Source organism: Pelecanus crispus, chromosome Z (assembly GCF_030463565.1).
Source record: "Pelecanus crispus isolate bPelCri1 chromosome Z, bPelCri1.pri, whole genome shotgun sequence".
NCBI lineage: Eukaryota > Metazoa > Chordata > Aves > Pelecaniformes > Pelecanidae > Pelecanus > Pelecanus crispus.
In genome coordinates this window covers 59,711,125-59,736,651 of record NC_134676.1, presented here as the reverse complement: position 1 = coordinate 59,736,651, position 25,527 = coordinate 59,711,125, and the positions used below count along the sequence as shown (strand labels likewise).

The 25,527-nt window shown below is 39.0% G+C and overlaps 2 protein-coding genes across 8 annotated transcripts in view; one reads left to right on the top strand and one right to left on the bottom strand.

Annotated features, from left to right (window-relative positions):
• On the top strand, positions 1-12,789 carry GIN1 (gypsy retrotransposon integrase 1). Its single transcript, XM_075726491.1, has 8 exons — positions 1-24; positions 4,395-4,540; positions 5,447-5,640; positions 6,750-7,055; positions 7,728-7,916; positions 8,013-8,180; positions 8,638-8,926; positions 11,982-12,789. The coding sequence occupies exons 2-8, from the start codon at positions 4,402-4,404 to the stop codon at positions 12,278-12,280; spliced, it is 1,584 nt and encodes a 527-aa protein (XP_075582606.1). The 5' UTR covers positions 1-24; positions 4,395-4,401; the 3' UTR covers positions 12,281-12,789.
• Positions 12,790-21,470: 8,681 nt separating this feature from the next.
• The window catches only part of PAM (peptidylglycine alpha-amidating monooxygenase), an 83,762-nt gene continuing 79,705 nt past the window's right edge, over positions 21,471-25,527 (bottom strand). For 2 of the 7 annotated variants that reach the window (XM_075727172.1, XM_075727176.1), the window contains 3 exons: positions 24,315-24,518; positions 22,690-22,746; positions 21,471-22,134 (listed from right to left, as the gene is read on the bottom strand). In XM_075727172.1, coding sequence (XP_075583287.1) covers positions 21,953-22,134; positions 22,690-22,746; positions 24,315-24,518 — 443 coding nt within the window. In that variant the 3' untranslated portion in view covers positions 21,471-21,952. The remainder of the gene's footprint in view (positions 22,135-22,689; positions 22,747-24,314; positions 24,519-25,527) is intronic. The other 5 variants (XM_075727173.1, XM_075727178.1, XM_075727174.1 and 2 more) reach the window with 3 other exon arrangements.

The window sequence follows — 25,527 nt, the reverse complement described above, 5'->3', positions numbered from 1 at the left end:
CCTTGGAGGAGACGCTGCTGGGAGGTACGGCTGACGCTACCAAGGACGATAAACCTTCGGCTTAGTGTACCTACCCTCTTGGCTCCACTCGCTCCCGCCCTGGCCTTCTGCCTGCCCTGTGGGGGCCATGCCTGCTCGCGTCTTCTGTCCTCGTGTGGTGGTTGCAGTAAATGATAAGGGACTATTTGTGAGGTGGTGGTCGGCGGTTAGGGCAGTGGTTTAATTTACTTGCCTGCGCCTCTGAGGCGGCACTGTTGTCATCTGCAGTGCAGCTTCATCCTGACGGAGGTCTGCGTCTGGTCTAACGGTGGCACTGGCCTGTTGGGTGGTGTCAAGCTTGAAGGTGGTGATACCCAAGAAATGAGGGTGTTCTGAAATGGCAGGAGTCTCTCAAAAACGGCTCAGGCTTGCAAAAGCCAGGGAGGGATGTAGGTGAGTGTGTCTGTATTACAGGTTTCTGGAAGCACTTTGGTTAGAAAAGATGTATTCAGGGCTCTGCGGGGAATTCTTGTTCCTTGTAGGAACTGCAGATAGCAGTAGGGGAAGTACTTGAAAGCTGGATTAAAAAAAACAGCTTTGCAGTTAGGATTGTGATGGTGTGGGGGGAAAAAATGGGCATTAAAATGTAAAATAATTAAGCGTTAGCAGGTATGACTTTTGACTAAGACACTAAAGCAGAAAGAGCATTATATGGAAGTTTCATTCTCTTTGCTGAAATGCTTACCTTGACTGTAAAGCAGTGTATTATTTTCCAGTTTCAAATGTATTAAGAATTGATTACTGATTGTAAAAGTATTTGACTTTTACAGACTACTAGATACATTATGAGGATTGATAGAGATAGCATATGAATTATCTGAAGTAATATGGTTTATTCTAAATAACAAAACCAGAAGATTGTATATTTTTTTTATTTGCAGTTTGTTTTTTTTAAGATTAGGCCAAACAAAGTAAATTAGGTATTGGAAAAAAACCCTAGTAAAACATAGCAATGTAAATTGCTACGTAGCAAACTAAATATCCAGGAAGGAAGCTTGTTTAATGTTGTCCTCTTAGGCAGCAATCAGTCAGACTATTGAAACACTTAAGAGTTTGCTGGATCAGGATCCTACTAAATACATTAAGTGTATATGGATACTACATAATGCATTCTTTCTTCATTGGCTTATGTACACTATTCCAAACTTTTATAGTAGAAACTGCCATTGCAGGAGTGAGGGTAGAATTTTTGTTTAGCTGAAGTATGAGCTGTGGTCCTGCTCAGGTGTATCTTATTGCTGTAAAACTTCATTTTGTTAGAACCAATAACCATGTACTGCATGGAGAATATTCACTGTTTCAGGCAAGAGTTTCATGAGCAAAAGGTCCTGGAAGAATAAAGATTGTTCTGGAACATCTTTTTTCACCATGTGTAAAAGTCTGTGTCAAGCCAAAATGGTCCATCACCCAGTGGTTAAGTGATAAAGCATACCTGGCTAGCTTTGACTTCCAGCTATGCTTGGGTTACTGCAGGACTGGCCTTCAGGAGAGCCCTGAATGAAGCTTTGTTCTGGTTTAGGCTGGGATAGAGTTAATTTTCTTCCTAGTAGCTGGCATGGTGTGGTGTCTTGGATTTAGGATGAGAATAATGCTGGTAACAGACTGATGTTGTAGTTGTTGCTAAGCAGTGCTTATGCTAGTTAAGGACTTCTCGGCTTCCCATGCTCTGCCAGGTGCGCAAGAAGCTGGGAGGAGGCACAGTCATGACAGCTGACCCAAACTGGCCAAAGGGGTATTCTGTGAAATCATGCTGTCCTGGTTTCAGCTGGGATAGAATTTTCTTCCTAGTAGCAGGCATAGTGCTGTGTTTTGGATTTAGTAGGAAAAGAATGTTGATAACACACTGATGTTTTAGTTGTTGCTGAGTACTGTTTATGCTAGTCAAGGACTTTTCAGCTTCCCATGCTCTGCCAGGTGCACAAGAAGCCGGGAGGGGGCTCAGCCAGAATAGTTGATCCAAACTGGCCAAAGGGCTATTCCATACAATGTGACGTCATGCTCAGTAAATAAACTGGGGGGGGGGGGGGGTTGGCCGGGGAGCAGCGATCGCTGCTTGGGAACTGTCTGGGTATCAGTCGGCGGGTGGTGAGCAATTGCATTGTGCATCACTTACTTTGTATATTATTATTATTATTATTGTAATTATCATTATATTGTTATTATTATCATTACCATTTTACTTTATTTCAGTTATTAAACTGTTCTTATCCCAACCCAGGAGTGTTTCTCACTCTTACTCCTCCGATTCTCTCCCCCATCCCATTGGGGTAGGGGGAGTGAGCGAGCGGCTGCGTGGTGTTTAGTTGCTGGCTGGGGCTAAACCACAACACATGCTCAGTATCTAAACTGGGGAGAGTTGGCCAGGGGGATCGCTGCTCAGGGTCTGGCTGGGCATCAGTCGGCAGGTGGTGAGCAATTGCATTGTGCATCACTTGTTTTCTTTATTATTATTATTTTCTCTTTCTCTGCTGTCCTATTTAAACTGCCTTTATCTCAGCCCACAGGTTTTACTTTTTTTTTTTCCTGATTCTCTCCCCTATCCTGGGGAGGAAGGAAGGTGAGCGAGTGGCTGTGTGGTGCTTAGTTGCTGACTGACTTAGTTGCTGGGGTTAAACCACAACAAGCTTAAATGCATGCCCCTGGCAGATACGATATTTTAATTGCTCTTCACTAGTACTCTTTTACTGTCAGAAATGTTAGTTAATCGACTTCTTTAAAACAGGAACATGAAGTTTATCATGGTAGCTTTACCTTCCTTTCTGCTGTTAGTTACCCGATTTACCAACTCAGTGGGTTGCTTTGGCTTGTGCTATCAGATGTACATTTACAACAAACTGTTGTGCCAGCCCAGATCCCTAGAAGCAGTACTCCATTCTGGCTCCACTCCTTCCATGTTCTCAAACACCCTCTTTCCTTGCAGACAGGATTGTAGTGGTGAAAAGTTTGTGTGCTAGTTCTCTCAAGTATGAGAATTTTACTTTAAAACACTAATGTTGTATGACAAGAGACTTGGCTGTTTTTGAAAGTCACATCTAGGTTGTGCAAAATGAAGTATGCAGTGGGGCGAAGATCTTGTCACTGTTTGAATGTGAAGTTCCTGGAACACAGCAATGTTTAGCCTAGCTGTATACATAGAATATGATATTCTATAAATAACATACATAATTTTATTTTCTGGGAGGAACGGAATAAATAAAAGCAGGCATAATCACTCTTCAGAGCTCTTTACGTCCTTCCCACCCCCAGTATAGCAAAAGTAGGTGAGAATCTATAAATTGAAAAATAGACATCCTGACGTACACATTTGGCTTTCAAATAGCATCAATGTATAATGAGATATCAAGGATTCCAGAGTGACTGGATTCTGTCACTTCCCTGTAATTATCTGCCATTTAGCAGATATGACAGACAAACTGATTACTCTTTTTAGCAGACTGTGTGTTGTCACATTGTCTAGTCTTGGGACACTGGCAGGATAAGGAAGAAATTTGCTTAATGCTGTGGATAACCAGCACTCCTTAAGAAATTATGACATGGCAGACCCCAAGCTTGATCCTGCTTTTGTAGATGTCAATTACAGCAGGATCAAACTGCTGTTCCATCTACATCTTCATTGCTACTGGAGCAGATTTGGAAAAAAATATCACTGAACTCGCATAGAGCCCGCATGAATAATTCTTCCTCTGAATATTTCTGCTTGTCATTAATTGGTAATTATTTTGATGCTATTCTTGCTAGACCCAACCTTTTCCTGTACCAATGACGCATTTTACTAACGACATTTTAGTTTATTAACGTGATCAGGGAAGTCAGCCCATGTCAGGGAATGAATTGTTACCTTACATGTGGAGTCCGGTTTGGGTCTTCAGAATCTAATTGTCAGATGAATTAATGAACAAAATAAATTTCTGTCAGTGTCTGTCTGGGGAGTCATTTTTCCTGTTTGTCGATGTGCTTTTTTTTCTGACTATGGTGACTCTTTGGACACATCCAATTTCCAGCACACCTACATTTGAGAGCTATCCAAATGTTTAAGAATGAGAAGAGCAATTTCTTTCTCTCTGGTCTCATTTCCCCTCCACCCCCCGCCCCCAATGAATATAGGGAAAGTTCCCATTGTTTGGAAGTTTTAAGGTTGACAAAAACAACTTCGCATAGAATAAAAGTAGTGTGTCAAGCTCTGTGCTTATTAAGTTGATAGCATGGGATATTGAGAGCAGTGCACTGGGTGTTGTAACATCCTCTCAGATGCCACATTATTAGGATACTTCTGAAGTACAAAGAAACCAGTAAAAATTGAAGATGTGCTCGTCTGACAGTTGCTCCATCTAACAAATACTGTGCATTTTGTTCAGGTTAGCAATGGTCCGTAGTGGAAAAAATGGTGGGCTCCACCTGAAGCAGATTGCATACTACAAGCGAACAGGAGAGTATCATCCCACAACATTATCAAGTGAAAGAAGTGGAATCAGGAGAGCAGCCAAAAAATTTGTTTTCAAAGGTAAAAATATTCTCTCAAACTACTCTGAAAATAGATTTTCTTTTTTTTTTTAGGTGAAGGTGAAGATTTGCTGATACAAAAAAAAAGTGGGATCTTGCTTTGCAGCATACTGTGATTTTAATACACATTCTCTACGAAACACACACTTTGCTTAACCCTTGTTAATATATAACAGGATGTTTATGGAAACGGAAAGTCAATCTGCTTTAGTCCTTTCCAGGAGGGATTTATATATCTACCTAAAAGCCAAACCTTTTTCTAGATACTGAGGAAATATGTAGCCATTGCAATCCATAATTCAAAGGACTACAGAAAGGGAAACTCAGATCTGCAGCTGTAGACAAGGAATGCTCGGTCCAGTCTGGAGGATGGTGTATGTGGCTGGGCAGAAGTGCAAGGGTGGCTTTGCCAACTGTCACCTTAAAGCCTCCCAGCCCTTCCCAGCTTTATTGCATCCCTGTGAGGAGGTATACGAGCTTTTGTAGTCTGCTGTGCTCTCTCAATCCCATCAAACCTGCCACGTCTATGTAGAGAGAAGGCAGGGAGGAGTTAAAGCTACAAACTGCGAAGTCAAGTTGCTGGCAGATGGACAATAAGTCTCATAACACATCCTACCTCCCCTTCCCACCCCTGGCATTAGCTTGTGTTTCAGTCACACTTCCTGTGGGAACATTGTTTGCATTCTGACTTGCCCTTGTAAAGCCTCATGTCCAGTTTAATAAACATAGGTGAACAATGGGCTCTTTGGAGGAAATAATTAAAGTATTTGTAAACAAAAAGCTACGTTTACACAGAAGTGAATTGAAGTCGGTTTAATAAATTCTGTAGTGAGTCATACCCAGTGGTTTAGTAAACTAAACAAAAGACAAAGCACTTGCATATAATTTGGTACTTTTCTTCTTTCAGAAAATAAATTGTTCTATGTTGGAAAAGACAGAAAACAAATGCGCCTGGTAATTGTTTCAGATGAAGAGAAGAAAAAAGTGCTTGAGAAATGCCACGAAAATGCTGCTGGCGCTCATCATGGCATATCCAGGACACTGACTTTAGTGGAATCTAATTACTACTGGACCTCTGTAACAAATGACGTCAAGCAGTGGGTATGGTCTCATAGCTACAGGATTTTTTTAAGGTAGTCTTTGTTACAGACATTTTGTAATCATATGAATTTGATATAACAAGCGCCCAAACTGCTTCATGATGAGGAAACGTAAGCTTACAATCAAACTTTAAATGTTCTTCTTGCCAAAGCATAGTGTTTCCTTTTTCTTTTTTCTCTTACTACTGACCACTGGGCTTGCATATTGCTCTGTGTTATGCAGTGGTGGGGAGCCATACTGCCTTTAAGTATGCAGGGCACATCTGGTCTTTGAGAGGGGTTTCTCTTGCAAAAACTCTTTTGTATCTTTGTTAGGATGCAGTGTACCATCCTGAGGATATCTGGCCAAAGTGGCTGCTGGCAGATAAGAATATGAAAGTGGTGCCTCTGCCTTACAATTAGGCATGTTCAGGAAATAGCTAAACAAATTGCTGCTTGGGAAAGTTCCTTCTCCTTCACCCTTCACTTATGTCTATCCCCAGGCAGAATGAGATCCTTGAGGAAACTATGTAAATGTCCTCTATGGCCAAATTACTGTTGCTATCAGTTTGCTGCATCACCTGAGTACTCTGAGTTCATGCACAACAGTAACATGAACTGAAAATGAGTCTTTGCTTCCAATTCAGACTTGGACAAACGGGCTCTGTCCTGTAGATAAAGCTGATCGATGTTATGCATTGAAGATTATGTATGTTGCCAATGTTTTTCAGCCACAGTATACACAATAGGACCAAAAGAGGAATGACTGGGACTTTCTTTCAATCCCAGCTGCTTCATACTCCTTTAGTATTTAAAGGTGGTAATGGTTATTAAAATTTATACTGTGGACTTGAAAGAGCCCAGTGCTTTCAGGATGAGGAGAGTTCAGCTATGAATTCCTGCGCATGTCCTTCTCCCAGCCTTCACTGTTGTTTGGTTTGGTTTGTCTCTTATGCTGGGGCTGAAAAATCTAAGGGTTAAAAGTAAGAACGATGATAAAATGAATTTGCTTTGCATTGCCTGGTCTGACCTAACTTGCAGAGGAATAGTGGAGATTTGTGATCCTGCTGATTGTCTTAGACCTTTACCATTGCTTTTTATTGATGGCATCTTCCCTGATTTTTGCACTAGGTGTATGCTTGCGGGCACTGCCAAGTAGCAAAGAATACAACCACCACAGCACCCAAAACACACCCTATCAAAGCAGAGGACCCGTGGACAGCAGTCACCATAGACCTAATGGGACCTTTTAATGTTACCAACAGAAGCCACAAGTACATCATAATTATGACAGATTTGTTTACAAGATGGGCTGTTATCTTGCCACTGCATGACACTTCAGCAGCTGAAATTGCTAAGGCAATCACAAATGTGTTTTTTGTATATGGGCCACCTCAAAAAATGCCTATTGATCAAGGGAAGGAGCTTGTTTATCAGGTAAGTCTTTACATGGCTGGTTTTTTTCTTTTCAATAAAAAAATATATTTTCCCCGTATTAAATTTTAATTTTAGATGATTCTTGAAAAAGACTGTAAATCTTTAATTAAAAAAAAAAAGAAAAAAGAAGTTAGCACATACAGAAAATGACAAAACAATTATTTGCAATTGTAACATTATGCAATGTTTCTTTGAGTTCTATTCTTTGGATAAAGAACAAAGCAAAATGATTTCCTGGTGGTCATAGTGTGGGTTTTGTCACTCAGTTGAACTGGCACAAGCTTTCACACTCTAACATGCTGTATTTCATTCATCCATATTGTCCCATATAGCAGATAGCTAAGGGTATTTTTGACATTGGCCTATAGTGATTATGAAGAACTCTTCACACTTTGATCCTCTCAGAGATGATGAAATCATGACACTATGATACAGAGGAGATGACAAATTGATTTTAGTGGCAGAAATGTGTTTAGAAACCATCAATTACTGTCTCCTAAGCCATACTGATTCCTTTTAGCTCTCACTCAACCCTGGACTGTTTGGTTGAAATATGTATGTAAGACTTTTGCTCAGTCACTATGATTATCAACAAAAGGGTTGGAAAACTACTGAGTTACTGTGATACAGAAGAGGGAAACCTTCAGTAATTGTGTTCTTTTTCTTTTGAAGATAAATGAAGAACTGTTTGCAGTGTTTGGCATGAAACAAATTGTATTGTCTTATCCTCAGACAGATGATGTAAATGAAAGAACATGCAAGACAATCAAAGCTTTCCTTAATAAATACTGCACTGATCATCCAAACAATTGGGATGAACATTTGTCTGCTATTGCCTATGCTTTCAATTTGACAAATTTGGTATGTGAAGGTTCTTCCTCTTTTAACTGAAGTCCCCCAAAATATCTGCAAAGCTGTATGCTAAATTTGCTTACTTTTTGCTCCCCATTTACATAGGAACCAGATCAAAACACCCCATATTTCCAAATGTTTAATCGTAACCCACATGTTGTTGAGCCCACAAATATATGTGTCGAAGGAGAATACAGTATGTTTGCCAAAATATTTGAAGCAACTAAAAAAGCCAGTCAAGCACTGGAAGAAGAGAAAACCTCAGACTGCCAGGTAAATGTTAATATATACAAATTTTACTAGTAAGAAGACTGAAGATAAAAAAGATGGAAAGGCTTGAAGTGTAAAGTATAACTAACCTTTTAAACAATATGGAGTTTTGTGTGGTTTGGTTTTTTGGGTGTTTTTTTTCCTTTGCCTGTGATCCCTACATTCCATTGTACCTATTCTCATATGTATTTGGAGGGAGTAACCTTAAGAGACCTATTGCCAAGAGGTTCGTATCTGTCTTAGAGGGCTGCATGTCTACGGAAGCTGAGAAACATTGCCTATGGACTATTAATTTATGAAAATAAAATCCATTTCTTCAGAACTCTCCAACCCTACATATTATGAATTACATGCATCCAAAACAGCTTAATGTCATGCTTCTGCATTATTAACCAATGTTATGAAAATATGTGTTTACATTTGGAAAAAGAAAATGTAATTCATATGTATCTTTCTGCAGGTGGAGAAAAACACTTCAGATGAACAAAAAATCAGAAACAAAATCACTATTAAAAGGAAGCCGAAGCAATTAAATACCCTTCGACTTAAAGTTGGTCATGAAGTCCTCAGGCAAAGAAAAAACTGGTGGAAAGATGGTCGTTTCCAGTCAGAATGGGTTGGTCCTTGTATTATAGATTATATCACAGATAATGGCTGTGCAATATTAAGAGATGCCACAGGATCCAGGTTGAAAAGACCCATCAAGATGTCTCACCTCAAGCCATACATAAGAGGGTCCAGTGAAAAAGGTATATGTGTGTGTGTGTGTGTATTTTACATTAAAAAAATTTTGTTGTTTCAGGTTTTTTAACTTTTCTGTCATGTCTTGGTGTTGTGTTAGGTTATCAGAGTGAACAAGTATCATTCACTCACCAGTATGAATTAAACTAACACTGGGTAATAATGTAATAAATGCAGTTTTCAGTAAGGAGGACAGTGAGAGTGAGTGGCTTCAAACCTAAGTGGAGCATGGAACAGAGCTAATGAATCATGTCTAAAGTATGCTTAAAAATAGCTTCCATTAAAGTTGCTTGTAATCCGTGGTTTGGCCGTGTTCATGCTGGCTGCTGAAAACATGGTAGAATTAGACTGAACTGTATTGAAAGAACATTTTCTGATTGTGTTTCTGTTTTGATGTACACAGGATTCACATTTATTTTGTTTGTGCAATGGAAACCTAATTTTTTTTTTTTGCTCAGTCTGACTAGTGGAGATGGTACCTGTTTAGACTTTTTTTAACAACAAAGAGTGTCCTCTAAAGCCTTAAAATGGAAAGACTACATCAGAGAACTGATTTTTGGAGAGTTTATTTTAAATTGTACTACTGAAGTAGTAAATGTGTTTCTCTTAACAGAACAAATAAAATTGTCATGCTCTGTAGTAGGACTGCTAGAAATTCCCAAGGACTTTAGTAATCAATCACCACTCTTGCTCTTGCACATTCAGTGTGTCCTTTGCAATGCTGTTGTGTTAATCAAAGTGGCAGCTGTTTCTTTTCCGTTGATACTGTCTTTGAGTCACCGTAGGCATTTTGAGGAAGATGGATACTCAAGGTTTAGAAGACTTCTGTCACCTCTTAAAACTGAGGGATTTGCAAAGCTGAAACAAATTCTGGAATTTCATGCGAGAAGCTGATATTTATGCCAGTGTCAGTTACAGATTTCATAACCAATTTACCAATTTCATGTCAAGTCTCCAGGACACTACTTTTACTGTTGGACAGTCATTCTGTGGCTTTCTTCTTCGTTAAACTGCTGATCCATAAGGAGGAAGTCATATGTATGTCAAGCATGCAGATCATCTCCAGCTATTACAATGACTTTGGTAAATTGTGTCACAGTATGAAAAGTTAAATGTGGTTGTCTTTGTAGGATCAGAGTTTAATATGTTTACCACTAAATACTGCAGAAGCAATAGGTAAACATAGTTTCTTCACTTTCCCAGGAAGTGACTAAAGATGAGTTGGCTGACATGGGGGGAAAAAATTCAATGGATTATTTAATTATATTTTATAATATATATTTTTATATATAAAATATTTTTATAATTATAATTTAATTATAAATCTTAAAATTATACACAGATATTCATAGATATTTATGTTGTGTAAAGAGGTAAACCAGGCTTTGCCAAAGTGATTGCCAGCCTTTATCAAACAGCCTAGCAGCAATCAATAAAGAGTATTCTTTCAGTTGGATAAGAGCAGTGAAACCGTGCAGTGAATGATACAGCGAGTGACATCTTTTTCATCTGTAAAGAAGCATGTGTATCTTTGTAACAAAGGACTTCTCCTTATTAGTTGGGGTGGACTTTTTTTATCTGCAGCTTACTCATTATTCCTACTGCTGTGGTTTAAGTCTGGGGGCTGTGCCTTTGCATAACCTTGGATGGGAACAAAGCATTTGCAGTGTTCTCTGAAATAAATGTGGAAACAGTGCATATTAGGTGAGGATATTGGTGGTCTTGTCTACCAACTTTATAAGTGTTAAGTGTTTTGCTTAACCTGCTCCAAAAATCTGAAGTGTTACCTTGTGTGTATCACACTTCAGGTGTGTGAGTTTGGGAATTGTAAAGAGGAGATGCAAAGCCTGAAAATGAAGTGCTTTTTTTTCTTTTTTTAATGTGAGGGAAAAAAATCTTTCACAGATAAGAAATGGGCAATCAGAAGCAAGGTGCTTTTTCATAACCTTTTATAACACTCTTGGTCTAAAGATAAATCCTGAGTCAGTGTATTGATAGAGCCCTTGGTACAGGCATCACAGATTCGCAGTCTGGGTGTACCTGGGCTGCTTGCTACCTGGTTGTCTTTACAACCAGGTAGAGGTTCCAGGATACCTTAGGCACACATACATTTATGTGTCTGAAGCAACATTTTGCTTTTCTTGTTTGAGTGTAGTTTGGTTTAAATATTAAACTCAAGAGAATGCCTCTGCGGTCAGTGCTCAAATGATTCAGGAGTGCTAACAGGCAGATTTAGGATACATCTGTTGAGAAATGTGGCCAGAAAAGTGCAATTTCATCTCCACAGCAGCTCCCACAAAGGTCCCTCTTTGACCTATGTCTCGCAAAGGAATTTGTAGCCCCCGTATCTCTATACTTATCTGTTGAACAGCTTTTCTGATTGAACAGAACAATTAATATCACACTAGGGTCCTTGTGTGAGCAGTAAGGTAGGCCCTAACCTCATGTTCCAAAACAGAAGTATTAACCCCATGTTGAAAATTACACTTCTAATTTCTCTGGTCAGACTGTTTTCATTTTATTTGAACTCATTTGGAAAAATCAAGCACCGTACCCATATATTGGATAGAAGAAAAACTCAATAGTACTATAGTACTACTACAGTAGCAATGACTATTTTTGTCTTTAAATTCTATAGGACTGCTTTATTTTTTTTATTTCTTAAAAAAGCCTGTTGTGTTGCATTAAGACTTCCCAGAAAGAGCTTGGAGTAGCCACATTGTTCTCTGTGTGTGCACAAAATGGAATAATCTGTGTGTCAATTCATTTAAGGTATTAGTTCAGTAGGTGACTGACAGACGTCAAGCTAATCATTGACCTAGCAAAGAAAAACTCCTAATGTGGAGCATTGCAAGCATTATTTTGTGGGTGTAATGAGATGCAGCCAAACATTTGATGCTCAGTGAAATTAGGAAATTCACTTTATCAGACTGCTGTCACTCAAACATTCTTGTCCTCTTACGGAAATTGTTTTGAAAAGTAAGTTAGCACCTCACTAACATTTTAAGTATGGCTTTCAGTAAACTAGAGAGATCTGATTTAATGGCTACTTTTCTTTTACAGACAACCGTTATTTTTTACAAGGTGCAGTAGTTGTTGACCATGACTATATTGGCTTATCTGAAAAATCCTATGATCCAAGCCATCAAGCGTCTGTTGCTGAAGGGGAAATAAATGCCTACACAAGAGATGTCATATCTGCTGTGCAAACGCCACCTGCAGCCTGCAAAGACCAAGAATCAACAGATGGTAAACATCAGTCTGAGCTGACAGAAGATCATCACATTCAATCAAACAATGCGAAGCCAGAGCAATGGGCTTCACCTTGTTGGGCACTTCAGACCAAGACAGAGGATACTTAGGCATAGTCTCTCATGTCATGTTTCATTGCCAAACAGTTTGGAACTTCTGTGGCAGACTGAAAAAAATGTAATAGCTCCAAATTCCTTAGCCAAATTTATTTTACTACTTTATGAATATGAGTACTGCAGGTGTCCACTGATTAATTTGTATGGGCATTAAGAAGGAATTACTCTTACCAAAAACATAGGCACAACCTAGAAAAATCATGTTCTGCTATTGTGTGAATTTAAGAACATTGTAGGTGTCTAGTGGTTAATTTATGTGGGTGTTGAGAAGCACACACACACTCAGTGACCAAAGGTACAGGCACAACCTAGTAAAAGCACGTGTTCTTATCATGCATTTGAATTTCAGATTTTATTGGTAGAATAGCAGTACCTTACTGTTATCCTCTCGGACACAATGCATCATTCACTGTAATGACCTTTTCATTAATCCTTAGATGTCTCATTCCTAAAGTGCAGAGATACTGTAGGATGAATATAATCTCAAGCAACTTGATGCAAATTTTGCCTCCACTGTAGAGAATCCTTTCCTGTATAAAAGTTTCCTGTTCTTTCTGAGAAGCTGCAGAGTCTGACTTTTACAGCTTTTAATTTCTCTTAACATCTCACAGAACAGTAAAGCTGCCAAAATCAAGTACATGTTTCATATGCAGAACATTACAATGACACCTTCAGCTGCTCCCTACTCATCAAAACTCTGCTAGGGTGAGCAATTTCAATTTCTCAGGTGTGTCAATGTTAAGACCATTCAGTATTTATTTGTGCTTTCTTCACAAACACCTTGTTTTTCTGCTGGTTACATCTTCCCGGAGCCAGTACAGTACTGACAGTGGCCTAGGAAAGGTGAAGCGCTGGTGTTACTATGCTTTGAGTTCCCTGAGTAAGTTGTTGCTGGTCTGGACTTCCAGAGAAGACTATATTTCAAAGTCAGCTGAAGAGGAATTATTTCATGTGGAAAACTGATGAGTGCAAGTCAGTTCTTTTATAGGGTACTGACACAAAGAAGAAGAAAGCTAGCAGAAAACTGCATTTAGAAATTCATCAACTTCTATCTGATACTGTGGAACACTTGCTTATCTTGCTCTCTAAATGTGTGTGTTCCCCCTCATATCACTTACAGGTGGAGGAAAGTAGAATTCATTAAGAGTTTTCAGTTAATCCTAGGTAACAAGACTTAGTCCTCAAGGCTGGTTAGGTACCTAACACATACAGAAATTGATGCCTAATGTACAGCATGTCTTTGATGTCATGGGCAACAGCTGTGTTAGAAAAGAGCTCAGCACTATGACAGGATCGTGTCTTAAAATTCAAATGAAAAAGTACTTAATACTCAGAAAGAAGTCGTCTCCTGAAAATCTAGTCCTACCTGTATACTTTTTCCTCCACCGATAGTGTTTCAGAAAGAGGGTACTGGGAGACAGCTGGGGGTACTGGCTTAACGGGCTCCTCCTCTATGCCAGCTCCACGGAGCACTTGGAGATGAACGAGCTTTGTGTTGGCATTGACAAACATGCCCATCTTTCTGTTAGCTGCTGTTAGCCCAAAGCCATGCTGTCCTCTGAGGACAGCTGACCTTTATAGTCATCAGTCTAGTGCAATCAAGGAACTAAAGAAAGTGAGCTTGGTGAAATACATTTGTCTTGTTTAAAAAAAAAAATGCTAGGAAATCCTGTCAAACTAGTTACAGCAGAAAAAACAGGTTAATATGACATAATAATTGTGATTTAATCTTTTTCCCCCAGTAATGAGCACTGTGGTCATACAGTATTTTTTCCCTTGAATATTAGTTTAAAGACAGTAATCTGTTTGCGTGCTGTGTGCCATGGCTGCTGGAGGTTCATGTCACGATAATGATGTGGTAGCCTAAATTGTTCCTATGCTTATCCTTAACAGAGGCCCAGGCTCTTTAAGCTAACCCCTCTTCCTCATTACGTACCTTTGTCTCTTCCACTATAATTATTGACTAAAGTGACATCTTCTGGTAGGATGGATTTGTTAAGATTCATTGTGTGTGTGCATGCATGCCATATATGTATACAATACGTGCAAAAAAAAAAAAATAGTGTCAGGAATAAAATTGGACGATAAGGGAACTCTGCAAGATTCCCTTCTGCTTTGTTAGATGCAGAAGAAAACCCGTCCCTGGGTATTTTTTTGCTTCAACTGATCGATTCCTTATTTGCACACAGTACAGCAGAGCTGTTTTCTGGGGAAGCTCTGGGGCAACTCAACTTCTGTGTAGTTGTTAAAGCTACATTAGCAAAAAAGAAACTGCTACAGTGACAGTGGAATAGGAATACCAGGAAACACTTAACATACTGCGTAATGCTGATCATTCAGGCTTCCGGGTAATTTGATCTACTGTGTTAATGGGCAGGCATTAGTGCCTCCTTAGTGTACCTAAATGGGGCCGCCTTTGCACGTGGGAAGTTCACTAAAATAAAATACAGGGGTTTCAAACTAATGATGTGAAAAAACTCAATGGAAACTGTGGAAAAAAAAAAACCCACCAGGAAACCTCAGACATTGCAAGCAGCACATTGGGGAAGCTCAGAGGAAACCCCTCACACCTTTGCCATAACGAGGGATTGTTCAGTGTATGCTTGTGACTGCAGTGAGTTGTGACCTGCCTACTTCTGGTCTGTATTTTAACCACCTTGGATAAATACACAAATGTCCATCTGTACTGTTTTTCACTGGCACACAGGTTTGATTTATGATAGGACAATAGCAAAAAACTAGTAACAGAATTCTTAGAAAAAATTCTTAGAAAATTCTGTTTTCTAATAGTGTTTATGCCCCCTCATAGCAAGTTGTTTAGAGGTGAGGAACAGAAGGGAGTACAGCATGAAAGAAAAAGTGCAAATTTCCTCATACCTCCCAGCACAGAACTATGAATGTTTATCCTTTGGGTTTGCTAGTAGTGCTACCAGCTCACAGTTTGGTGAAAAACACCATGAAAAACATCTGCTAGTGAAAAGACTTTACAAACATTCAGAGTGTTTTACTGTGGAATGAAACCAATTCCTCTCTTGTTTGAATACTTCCTAAGCTTTTGTATAGTGTTTGCCCATTCTGTGTTACGGTGTTCTTGCTTTCCAGCTGCAGACATTTAAAAAATTTTCCTTCCTTTCCCTAGAACTGAATGTTCCCTGCTGGAGGGCACCAATGAGTCATTATTTGCTTTTCACAGCAAGCAGTTAACAAATCTGGAAATACCACTTTTGAGAACCAGATAAGTTTCCTTTCCTCATTTGCTTGGGTGCAACATCCACATCAATGACCTTTTGCAGCAGACATCATTACTCTAATGACTGTCAAAATCTTAGCATAGTCACCTTCTTGGTATTTTCAGAATACATAATGGAATATTTTTGGGATTGCAGTGGATGCTTTCAGTTAACTTACTGGACTACCTAAAAATAAAACACACAAACTCACCAAATGGTAGAAACTCAGCAAGACACATCAGTAGCTGTCATTGTTGGTCTGAGAGTACGCTGCCCATCTGTGAATTCAACAGAAGGAAATGGCATGTTTGAAATCACCAAGACTGGACACTGGTTTAAATTAGAAGGCTAAAACTCACACAAATAAACAGGATTTAGCAGTGTCTTCAGGAAATGGGTATTACACTCTTCTACACGTAATAGAAGACCTGCTGGCCTATTGTGGAAATCCTGGTAATCGAACTATGTAGACATTTGGAATGAGCAGCAGTACACAAAAAGCTTTAATTTGAAAAGGAAGGCTCTTCCTGACAGGAGTAACTACAGAGTAACTTAATTTTAAAACATTTGATTCAGGAACTATTAATTCTGAGAGATGCATTCCCCAGTCAGTTTTCTTTTCCCCCTCTCTACTTGAACACAAAGACCACATCTGCAAATACAAGGGCACTCAGGTTGCCTGAGCTGCCTACTTGCTTGTCCAATTGTAGCAGGCATTGCTACAGGCTCTGAGGATGGGTTCATGCGTTTATCTTCCCACAGGGATCCTGGCTGCAGTCATGTGCAGTCCATTTTACCCTGACACTGTGCAAAGTGTTACAGTGATGAAGGGATATGCAGAAACCTTGCTGCATTGGTAGCAGAAACAGGTATGCCAATGAACAAGACAGACTAGGAAATACCATATTCCCTGTCTGCCAGGCAGTGCTGCCCTGCTACAGATTGCTAGTGCAATGGTCCACAGATCATTTGGGTACAACTTCCCATAATTTACCAGTTGTTACTTGTGTGCCTTTTCTGGGCACTTGACAAGAACCTCTGAGCATTCACCAGCAGAGCTGGAGCATTCAGAACTGCAGCTGGTAGCCAGCAGCAGTGCCTTGAATAGATAAAGTGGTATCTAAGTGGGTTAAAAGGGAATAAATCAGATTTCACAAATTCAGCACTTAAAATTAGTTGATTTTTTGTTTCACAATTTATGCCTTTAATATCTCTATGCCTTGCTTCCCCCTTCTGTACAAAGCGAATAGCACCATGTCAGTTCTCAGACATGCTGATAAAAATACTCATTACTTTTCACAAAGCTGGCAGGCAGTGATGAAAGCCCCACTAGAAAATTGCACAAGAAAGTGAGTTCTGTATTTTGTTCAGAATTTCAGTGATATGCAGTAAATAATACGTGGGGTTCCCCACCAGACTGATTTTGAGTGTTTGTCTAGTTGGACACATCATCTACTACTTCCACAGATCAAAGACCTAGAAAAAGGAGAGCAGGCTAAATAGGAACAGGACAGGATTTAGAGTATAGTTACAGTATTATACTGACAAACTTAAGTTTTTGAGATTCTTAACTTCATATGTTCGACTCCACAGATATTAGGGATTTATTTTGGAGTGTGCACTTGAGCCCTGACTTTCTCTGCCTCCCTGCTGACGCGGTCACACGGTGTGAGCCTGTCACCGCACGACACAGCCCTACGCACCCAGTGCTGACTCTGCCACTGCAGCACAGTGAATACGCGATGCTTGTAGAAATTGCTGCCCAGTGGTTTCTCTGAGTCTTTCATTCCCAAACTACATTCTCAGCAAAATTATCCTCTAGTTACAGCAAAAACTGTAACCAGATGATAATTATGGAAGGATAAATATATTTCTGAGCAATGTGACCTGCATTATGTGAAGGCTGCATGGCTGACCTTTCACATAATTTAGTTACAGTACAAAAATAATCTGCTTGTGCATTACATCATTTATACCATAACTGCCAACTGTGGCAAACATTCAGTATGGCTGTGCAGCTTTCTAAGAACTGGGTGCCCTTCAGCACTCGTGTTGAGCCTTGATTGCTGTGAGCAGGATCTCACATACAGTGAGCCATCCCTCCAGTTCCTTGTGCATAGGACAGTGTGTGACCTGAGACCCAGCTCAGGGAAACATGGCCAAATTGTGGGATTCAGTCCTTTTTAATGAAAAAGTAATTTTTCTCTTGAGCTGCAGTTTTAGGATGTGCTGTGGCTGAAGAAAGTAGTAACAAACATGGGGGTGAGGGTATCAAAGCATTGAGGAATGCAGTGGCCAGGGCAGGGTTCTGCTCTTAAAACCTACACAAGAAGTAGCACCAACTTCAGCCCACTATGGCTGGGTATGTGGGTTGCCTTATTCCCCATTCTGACAAAAGTGTTAAATGTTAATTAAAAAAAAAAAAAAAAAAAAAAGATTTAGGTTTCTCATATGTTTCAGTTTGAAAAATAAATGTAGTTGGTAGTTAATAATAATTTCCCTAGCTTCCTGAACTGTTACCACTGACTTTGCTAGGAACAAATTGCTCCACTGCATCTTTAAAATGGTACTTTTGGCACAGTTCCCTAGAAAAAAAATGCCTGCACATTAAAATACACATCCGTGTATTTTAAGTTGTACAATGAAATCAGACAGAGCTTCACTTGCAGGATGTCGTGCTTCACATGCAACTAATTAATAAGAAACACTTGTAGAAAGGAGCTAAAGAAAGAAGCAGTTCAGCAGAAGTGCCTTCATGACCTGTAGTACTTAGAAAAAGCTAGTGCAGCTTCCAGGTTGACTCCTATGCAGCTCTCCCTTGTACGTCTCCAAATATGTGTGTGACAAAGCCAGGTGGATGCTTCTTTAGGTTTCCCAGCCACCAGAAACAGCAAGAAGTTCACAGGTTTTGCTTGGGTAAGTAGCTGCCACTGGAGATTTTAAAATCCTCCTCTACACTGTTAGCTCCCTTCTTTTATTCTGCCAGTAATGCCAGTACTGAAAATCACCCAGCACTGCTTGCCAGTAGATAAGCAGCCACCTTAACATCACTCTGAAGGACTTCCAGTATGTCAGACTATTTAAAAGCAGGAGATGCTCAATACAGTTCCACTGCAGGGAAAGGTGCTTAGTTACTTCATCAGCCTAATTTTAATGAAAATATTCAGCCCCTACAATAGCTGAGATTTTTCCATCTTAAAAAGGCTCAAGAAAAGATTAATCAGCAATTCATGAAAGTTAGTGTCATATCTTTGAAGTCTTAAAATGGGCAATTCCATGTTGTTCATCAAAAAGCATAGTCTTAACTCAACAATTGCTGAAACTAAATTAAACACATGCACTCCAAATCCACAAGCCTAGATTTGAAACCAGTATGCAACATTTAATACATAAATAACAATATTAGCACATAGAACCTGCTAGCATGAAGGATGGTCTGCAGGCTTATTAAAACTAGAGCTATGATTACAGAAAGCTTGTCTTCCTTTTTACATAAATTTTGTATTGCCCTATGAAGTCTCTGGTACATTGTTGTCATAAGATGCAGCTTTAATAAGAGATAAACAACATTCAGTGCCTTCAAGCAGGTTCAGATTTTCTGCCATTGTACCTGTATGAAATTAGAGCATGCAACTTGACGTGCTGAAGTTTGCTCGCTGCTGAAAATTAGTGGGTTGCCTGTCAGTGCAGTTATCAAAGAATCACAGAATGGTTTGGGTTGGAAAGGACCTTGATCATCTAGTCCAACCCACCTGCCATGGGCAGTGACATCTTCCACTAGATCAGGTTGCTCAAAGCCTCATCCAACCTGACTTTGAACACTGCCAATGATGGGGCATCCACAACTTCTCTGGGCAAGCTGTTCCAGTGTCTGACCACCCACATAGTAAAGAATTTCTTTGTAATATCCAATCTAAATCTACCCTCTTTCAGTTTAAAACCATTGCCCCTTGTCCTGTCCCTACAGGCCTTGGTAAAAAGTCTGTCTTTCTAATAAGCCCGCTTTAAGCACTGAAAGGCTGCAATAAGGTGTCCCCAGAGCCTTCTCTTCTCCAGGCTGCATGACCACAACTCTCTCAGCCTTTCTTCATAGGAGAGGTGTTCCATCCTGCTGATCATTTTTGTGGCCCTCCTCTGGACCTGCTCCAACAGGTCCATGTCTTTCCTGTGCTGGAGACCCCAGAGCTGGCTGCAGTGCTCCAGGTGGGGTCTCAAGAGAGCAGAGCAGAGGGAGAGAACCACCTCCCTCCACGCGCTTCTCTTTATGCAGCCCAGGGTTATTGTAGGGACCAACGTCTGAATTCCAGAGAGCAGAGATTATGACTAACACTGAATTATCTGTTTTAGCTTGTACTTGCAATTAAACTGTGTTCAGCTACTCCCCCCTCACCAGAGCACTTTTTAAAATTGGAGATAAGGATCAACTAAAGGAAAGGAGGAAGGAAGCAGCTGCATGTTATCTTCATTGACCTAACACCATGGAGGCAGAGAACACCCAACACCAGATGGACATAATGTGAGCTATCCAAATGTTAGAAAAATATACCCTTACTGATTGCTTTTGAGGAAAGCCGGTGATCTTTTAGAACTGATGCCATATACACCACCGATGATAGCAGTGCCACCACAGCTCTCTTAATTGCTCTCACTGAAAACTTCCTGTAAACTAGTGACTTGTCACCTTTGCAGGCAGCTTTAGAAGATCCTTCCCAACTACCTTGTTTGTTTTTATTCATAAACAAGGGGATCAAGGCCACAGCTAAAAATAACACTGTCTTGCTTTCAAAAGTGAGACAGAAACAGGCCGTTTTCCTTGTAACATTAGGAAAATAGAAATTATCAGGAAAGGAAGCAACTTAAGAGCACTAAATACGTATCACATGAAACAGCCTGTACTCCAGCATTTTAGAAAGCTACCCTGGAGATTTTGCTATACTTGAGAAAAAACAACCTGTCAAGGATTTTAAGTTTTTGTTCCAGAAAAAGGAGATTCTATAAATCTTGCCAGGGGAGGAGGTCTTATCTCTTGTTCCACTATCATTACCCTTATTCCCTCAAAAAATACCTTGCAAAACCTGCTGCCACAAGAAACCTAAAGCCTATTTTTCAAGCTCAACACCAGCAATAGCCTATTACACCACCTGCAATGATGATAATGAAAGCTGTTTCATAAACACCTGTGGCAATTACAGCTGTGTACACTCTGCTCATAATACAGGTTTTAAAAGGAGATTAATCATGCTCTGATCCTCAAACTAGACTGATAAATCATGATGATGTCACACAATGATTCACACTTCAGATGACTCATACAGCTAGGATAATTATCTAGCAGGTCTTCTGCAAGCCTCCTGTTCGATGAGTGAGCACATTACAGGATTGACGATTTGTATTGTATGAATGAAAAAGGAAGTGTGGAGAAACAAGACAAGCAGTACTACAAACCTGGTAGTACTATATGCCTGCCCTGACTAATTTGCATATTTAATTTGAGACACAGGTTTCCTCTTAGCTGTGACCATGTTTTATTAAAGTAAATACCCTGCAGTTTTATTATACAAGTAAAATTCCTGTTTAAATGTTTAAGCTTGACTTCGTACATGTATGTAAATTATTAGTCTTAAAAGAAAAAAAACTTGTGACATAGTAAAGTATTTTTCCAGCTTCCATACAAAATAGCACTTTTTCTCTGCTGGTAGAAGACATTAAAATTTTTACTGTATTAAGTGGTCTGTGTAACTTTTACAAAAGTTGTATACAAAAAACTTAAAAGTATGCAAAAATTCCAAAATACACTCCGACAGCTAATGCTCTGCAAATACTTTATTACACAAATTACATTCAGCTTCTGAAAATAGTGTTCTAACAGTGATACCATCTAAAAATAAGACATCCCAGAAACACATCAAGTTAGGAAGAAGAAAAAAAATTAGAGACTTTTTTCTTTCCTTCAATGCAATATAATGATAGTGATTTTAAAAAAATAGAAGAAGATTTAGCAGCTTCATTTTCTTGTGGCACTGTATTTTCTCTGCAACAGGTTAAGGACATTGAAGAGGAAAGGCACAAAACAGAAACTGGCAACTGAATAGTTATGGGAAAAATATTTTGATGAAGCAGATAGTAAGACTTATTTACAAGATCCCCAAATTGAGATGAGAAAATACTACTGCTTTAAATCAGTGCTGCAATTAGAAGACTGTTTACTTTATTAAGATGTTCACATAAAAAACAACGGCACTGATATGGAACTTCCATACACTCCTCCACTTAAAAAACAGAACTAAAATCAAACAAAAATTAAAGGAACCAGTGTACAGCCCCACACAGACTAGTACAGTTTACAATTAAATACACAAAATCTTAAACGTGCTTAAGGGAAAAGCAATCTGACATTCTGGGTTGAATCATATAATGGAGAACTCAAAGGCTGGTTTTAGGATGACGAAGGTGCTGGTGGGGGTGGAGGTGCTGAACACTCTTCCTCTGAATCTGTGCCATCATCTTCATCTTTTTCTTGATCACTTCCTTCAGTGCTCAGTCGGTCAAACCCTTTTCGGCTGTAGCCTTTGTGACTTGCAAAGAAGTTCCCAAGGTTAAGGCCACCACCACCTTTCCCTGTGGAAAGGAAAGGAAAGGCTTGTCATAAGGTTAGCTTTACTGTACAGGGGGAATAAAAATCTATCTACTCATTCAACAGTACAGTGGAGATTATTTTAAGTGTCCTTCCAGAAACTGTTTTTAAAGATCAGCACATGAACCACAAAAGCTAAGTATAGAGATTATGAAAGAGGAAAGAAATTAATCTTTGAAGCAGAAGTTTCAAACTATTTTTTTTTCAGCATCCATTGTTTCATTAAGTCTTTACACAGGCTACTTGTGTTCCCACCAGTTTCCCCTTAGTCTCCAAGTGCTTCATTTCATTCACCAGATCCACAGATAACTCATTACAACAGCTACTGCTCTCCCACTGGTAGTGACACATCCTCTTCAGCGGGCGGATAATGATGGATGAAAGGTGTTGTAAAAAACATTTCCACAAAACACCTGAGGTTTGCACCAGAGCCTTCCTCTGAGAAAGTTCTATGAAATCTGTTATCCAACTAGAAGTGAATACAGAAAAACCCCTCCAGTTACTGTGTTCTTAAAGGATCTTCAATGACTTAGACTTACCTCTAAGTCTGCCTAAAATTCTGCCTGAACTTGAATCAAGTTTGTGCTCCCCATCAGCTGAAAAATAAGGTAGATTTCAAATATAAGCTAAAAAAATAATATTCTATAATTAAATAATTATCTGTATTTTCTGATACAAAGCACAGACATTCAACAAATTGATCAGCAGCTCTAAGAAGCAAACCCGATACTGTTCAGCTTCTTGATTAAGGTGAAGTTATCATTCCTAACAAAATTATCATACCACAGATGTTCAGTTTATACCAGTTCGCATTAAGAAGATTTGCATGTAAGTTATTTCTGAAAATTTCATTCCCTCAACTGTTCACTTATGTTACTGTGAAGAGTTTACAGGAAGGACAAGAAGCTTGTCATTTATAATGCGCACAACTACATTCCAACACACTGCAAAATACAGCTTGACATTTGAAATGGTATAGTTTCCCTTCAGAGAAGACTGGCTTTCTGGAAGACAGCGTTTCTTCAGGTATTTTGAAGGAACTTTCTCTACACCCTCACAAACTATATCCTCCTCTCTGGTAAGTCTTTGCTACCCTTCATCTGAAGAAAAATTAAATGCCACGACCGAACTGTCTTTTCCCATATACTACTCAGTTTCCATAAATCTGTGCAAGAAGTTTAATTTTACCAATGTAACTGCTCTTCGACACAGTAAGTTCCAGCACTGCTTGAATCCAAATGGAATGCAAAGATGCTATTATAGATCATATCCATTAATGGCAGTACTGCAGTAGTCTAGAGTGTTAGTATATTTGATGTGCTAAACATGTTTGAACACAGAGTCAGGAAGCCGCACAGTGAAATCTTCAAATAAAATACATCTAGTTCATTTGCACAGCCACACTAGATTGCTGAATTACCTACTCTGTCATAGTACGTCCTAGCCAGTGGCAGAACTGTATTATTTGTCTATTCCATGTGCATTTTCTTCTCTTGATGAGAGTATCTTGATAAAACTATTTATGCCATACAAAATAACAAGTGTAATGATCAAACTCCTCCCACTGTCTACCAGTTTCTCAAAAATAATGTTACTATATAATATGAATTAAGAACAAATTTACATAGCGTTGTAAATGCCAATTAAAGCTCTCACAGCAATGGATGGAGGTGCATTATGGAAACATGTCTGACACAAAATGCACAAGGTAGTAGTGAACAATAATATATAATCTCTTGTAAATGTTATCTGTTTGCATTTTGCTTATACCTTTGTAATACCCATAGAGTCCTTTGTTCTCAACAATTTAAAGATCCCAAAGTAAAAACCAAACTATGCTCAGAGTATTAAAATTTATGTATTCTAGATGATACCATGAATATATTCTAGTCATTTCTGATACACCAATTTTTGGCTTGACACCAATGAAAGTTTTTAGATACATGTTCTGAAAAGGTGGTGGCTTGAGATTTAATATGAAAGGCATAAGGGGATGCAGCTGCTGTGTGCATGCTGATTCTTAGTTTGCATGCAGCATCACAGAAACTGTTCAGAAGGGTAAAGGGACAGTAAGCTTCTCTCTTCATACCCTCACCCCTCAGTGTTCAGTGATGTTTTGAACTGGAATAATAAAAGCCTGTTCTCTAGAGTTACTCATGGTTACCTCCATAGACAGTTGTCTTCCTCCACCGAATAAATACTAAAATTGCCAGCAGGACAACAACAGGGATAATTAGAAGAGTTGTAATAAGAACAAAGGAAACTCCAGTGCTGGCCTGTCGGACCAGATGTTGTTTTTCCTGCTTCTTTAGAGGGTCTGTTGATTCTGGGTTGTTTTTCAATCTGGCTTCTACAATTGTTTCTGATTCTTTAAAAAGAAGACAATTTCAGTATGTAATCCATATGCATCAGGCAACACAGAACAAGGCGTTAAAAAAAGAACAAGCTGGAATACCTGAAGTGTTGAGTAACAAGGAAACAAGAGACAAACACTTATGGACATATTTTTAGCTCTTGCTGATGTTATCCCAAATGTAAGGCAGAGAGTCTGAATCATATCACTCACTAGCAAAGATGCCCTCCCCTTTTCTCAAATGGGGAGGTGTCAGGAAGATTTTTGTCTGAAAAGGTATCTATCATTTAAAACAGAGGAAAGTCCCCAAAAGATCTATTTTTGCAAATAGGCGTGTAATGTATTATCAGTTAAATATATCCTTTTGACAATAACACTTCCACAGGAAATAAAGAAATCCAGTATATGCTGTATGATCATAAATCTAAAGGAAAGCATTAAAAGTTCTTTTTAATAAACTTGTGACAAAGGGTTAAATTTTCAGAACTGCTACATCCCATGAAAGAACTTTGGCTCTGTAAATCTGGAAAGCTTTTGAAAACTGCATCCAATCATTCCTGACTAATTTGTTACCTCTCCACCTACAAGGAAAAAACAAATTTCAGTAAAATCCTCTATGCTGTTTTGTGTGTGTATAAAAGATCACATGCTTTGTGCTAAGTTTTAAAGAGTAAAACCATCTAGCTTTATATATTAAAGTCTGACTTAACTGCATGTCTTAGGAAGTAGCTGCATCAGAAACACACTCTGAATCAACTCTATTTTGATTCTGCATCAAACTTAAAATGATGTTCTATTCTGAAAGAATCTTAAATGCTTCAGTTTACACTTAACACTAATACAATCATAACAATGATATCATTGTTACCACTAATACAATGATAATCATAAGACAATGATAACATTCTGTCTGTTCAAGCAGTAGTTATAGCCAAGAGCAATTTTGCTCCACCATCTTGCTGACCTCTGGGCAAAGCTACTGTTCTCCATGTATTTTTCCCCACTTCACAGCAGTGCAAGCCCT

Excerpts from the sequence above, each read along its gene's own strand:
- GIN1 (XM_075726491.1), top strand. The coding sequence starts at position 4,402 with ATGGTCCGTAGTGGAAAAAATGGTGGGCTCCACCTGAAGCAGATTGCA. Across the intron at positions 5,641-6,749 it reads CAAATGACGTCAAGCAGTGG|GTGTATGCTTGCGGGCACTG; the intron begins GTATGGTCTCAT and ends TTTTTGCACTAG. Across the intron at positions 7,056-7,727 it reads GGAAGGAGCTTGTTTATCAG|ATAAATGAAGAACTGTTTGC; the intron begins GTAAGTCTTTAC and ends TTTCTTTTGAAG.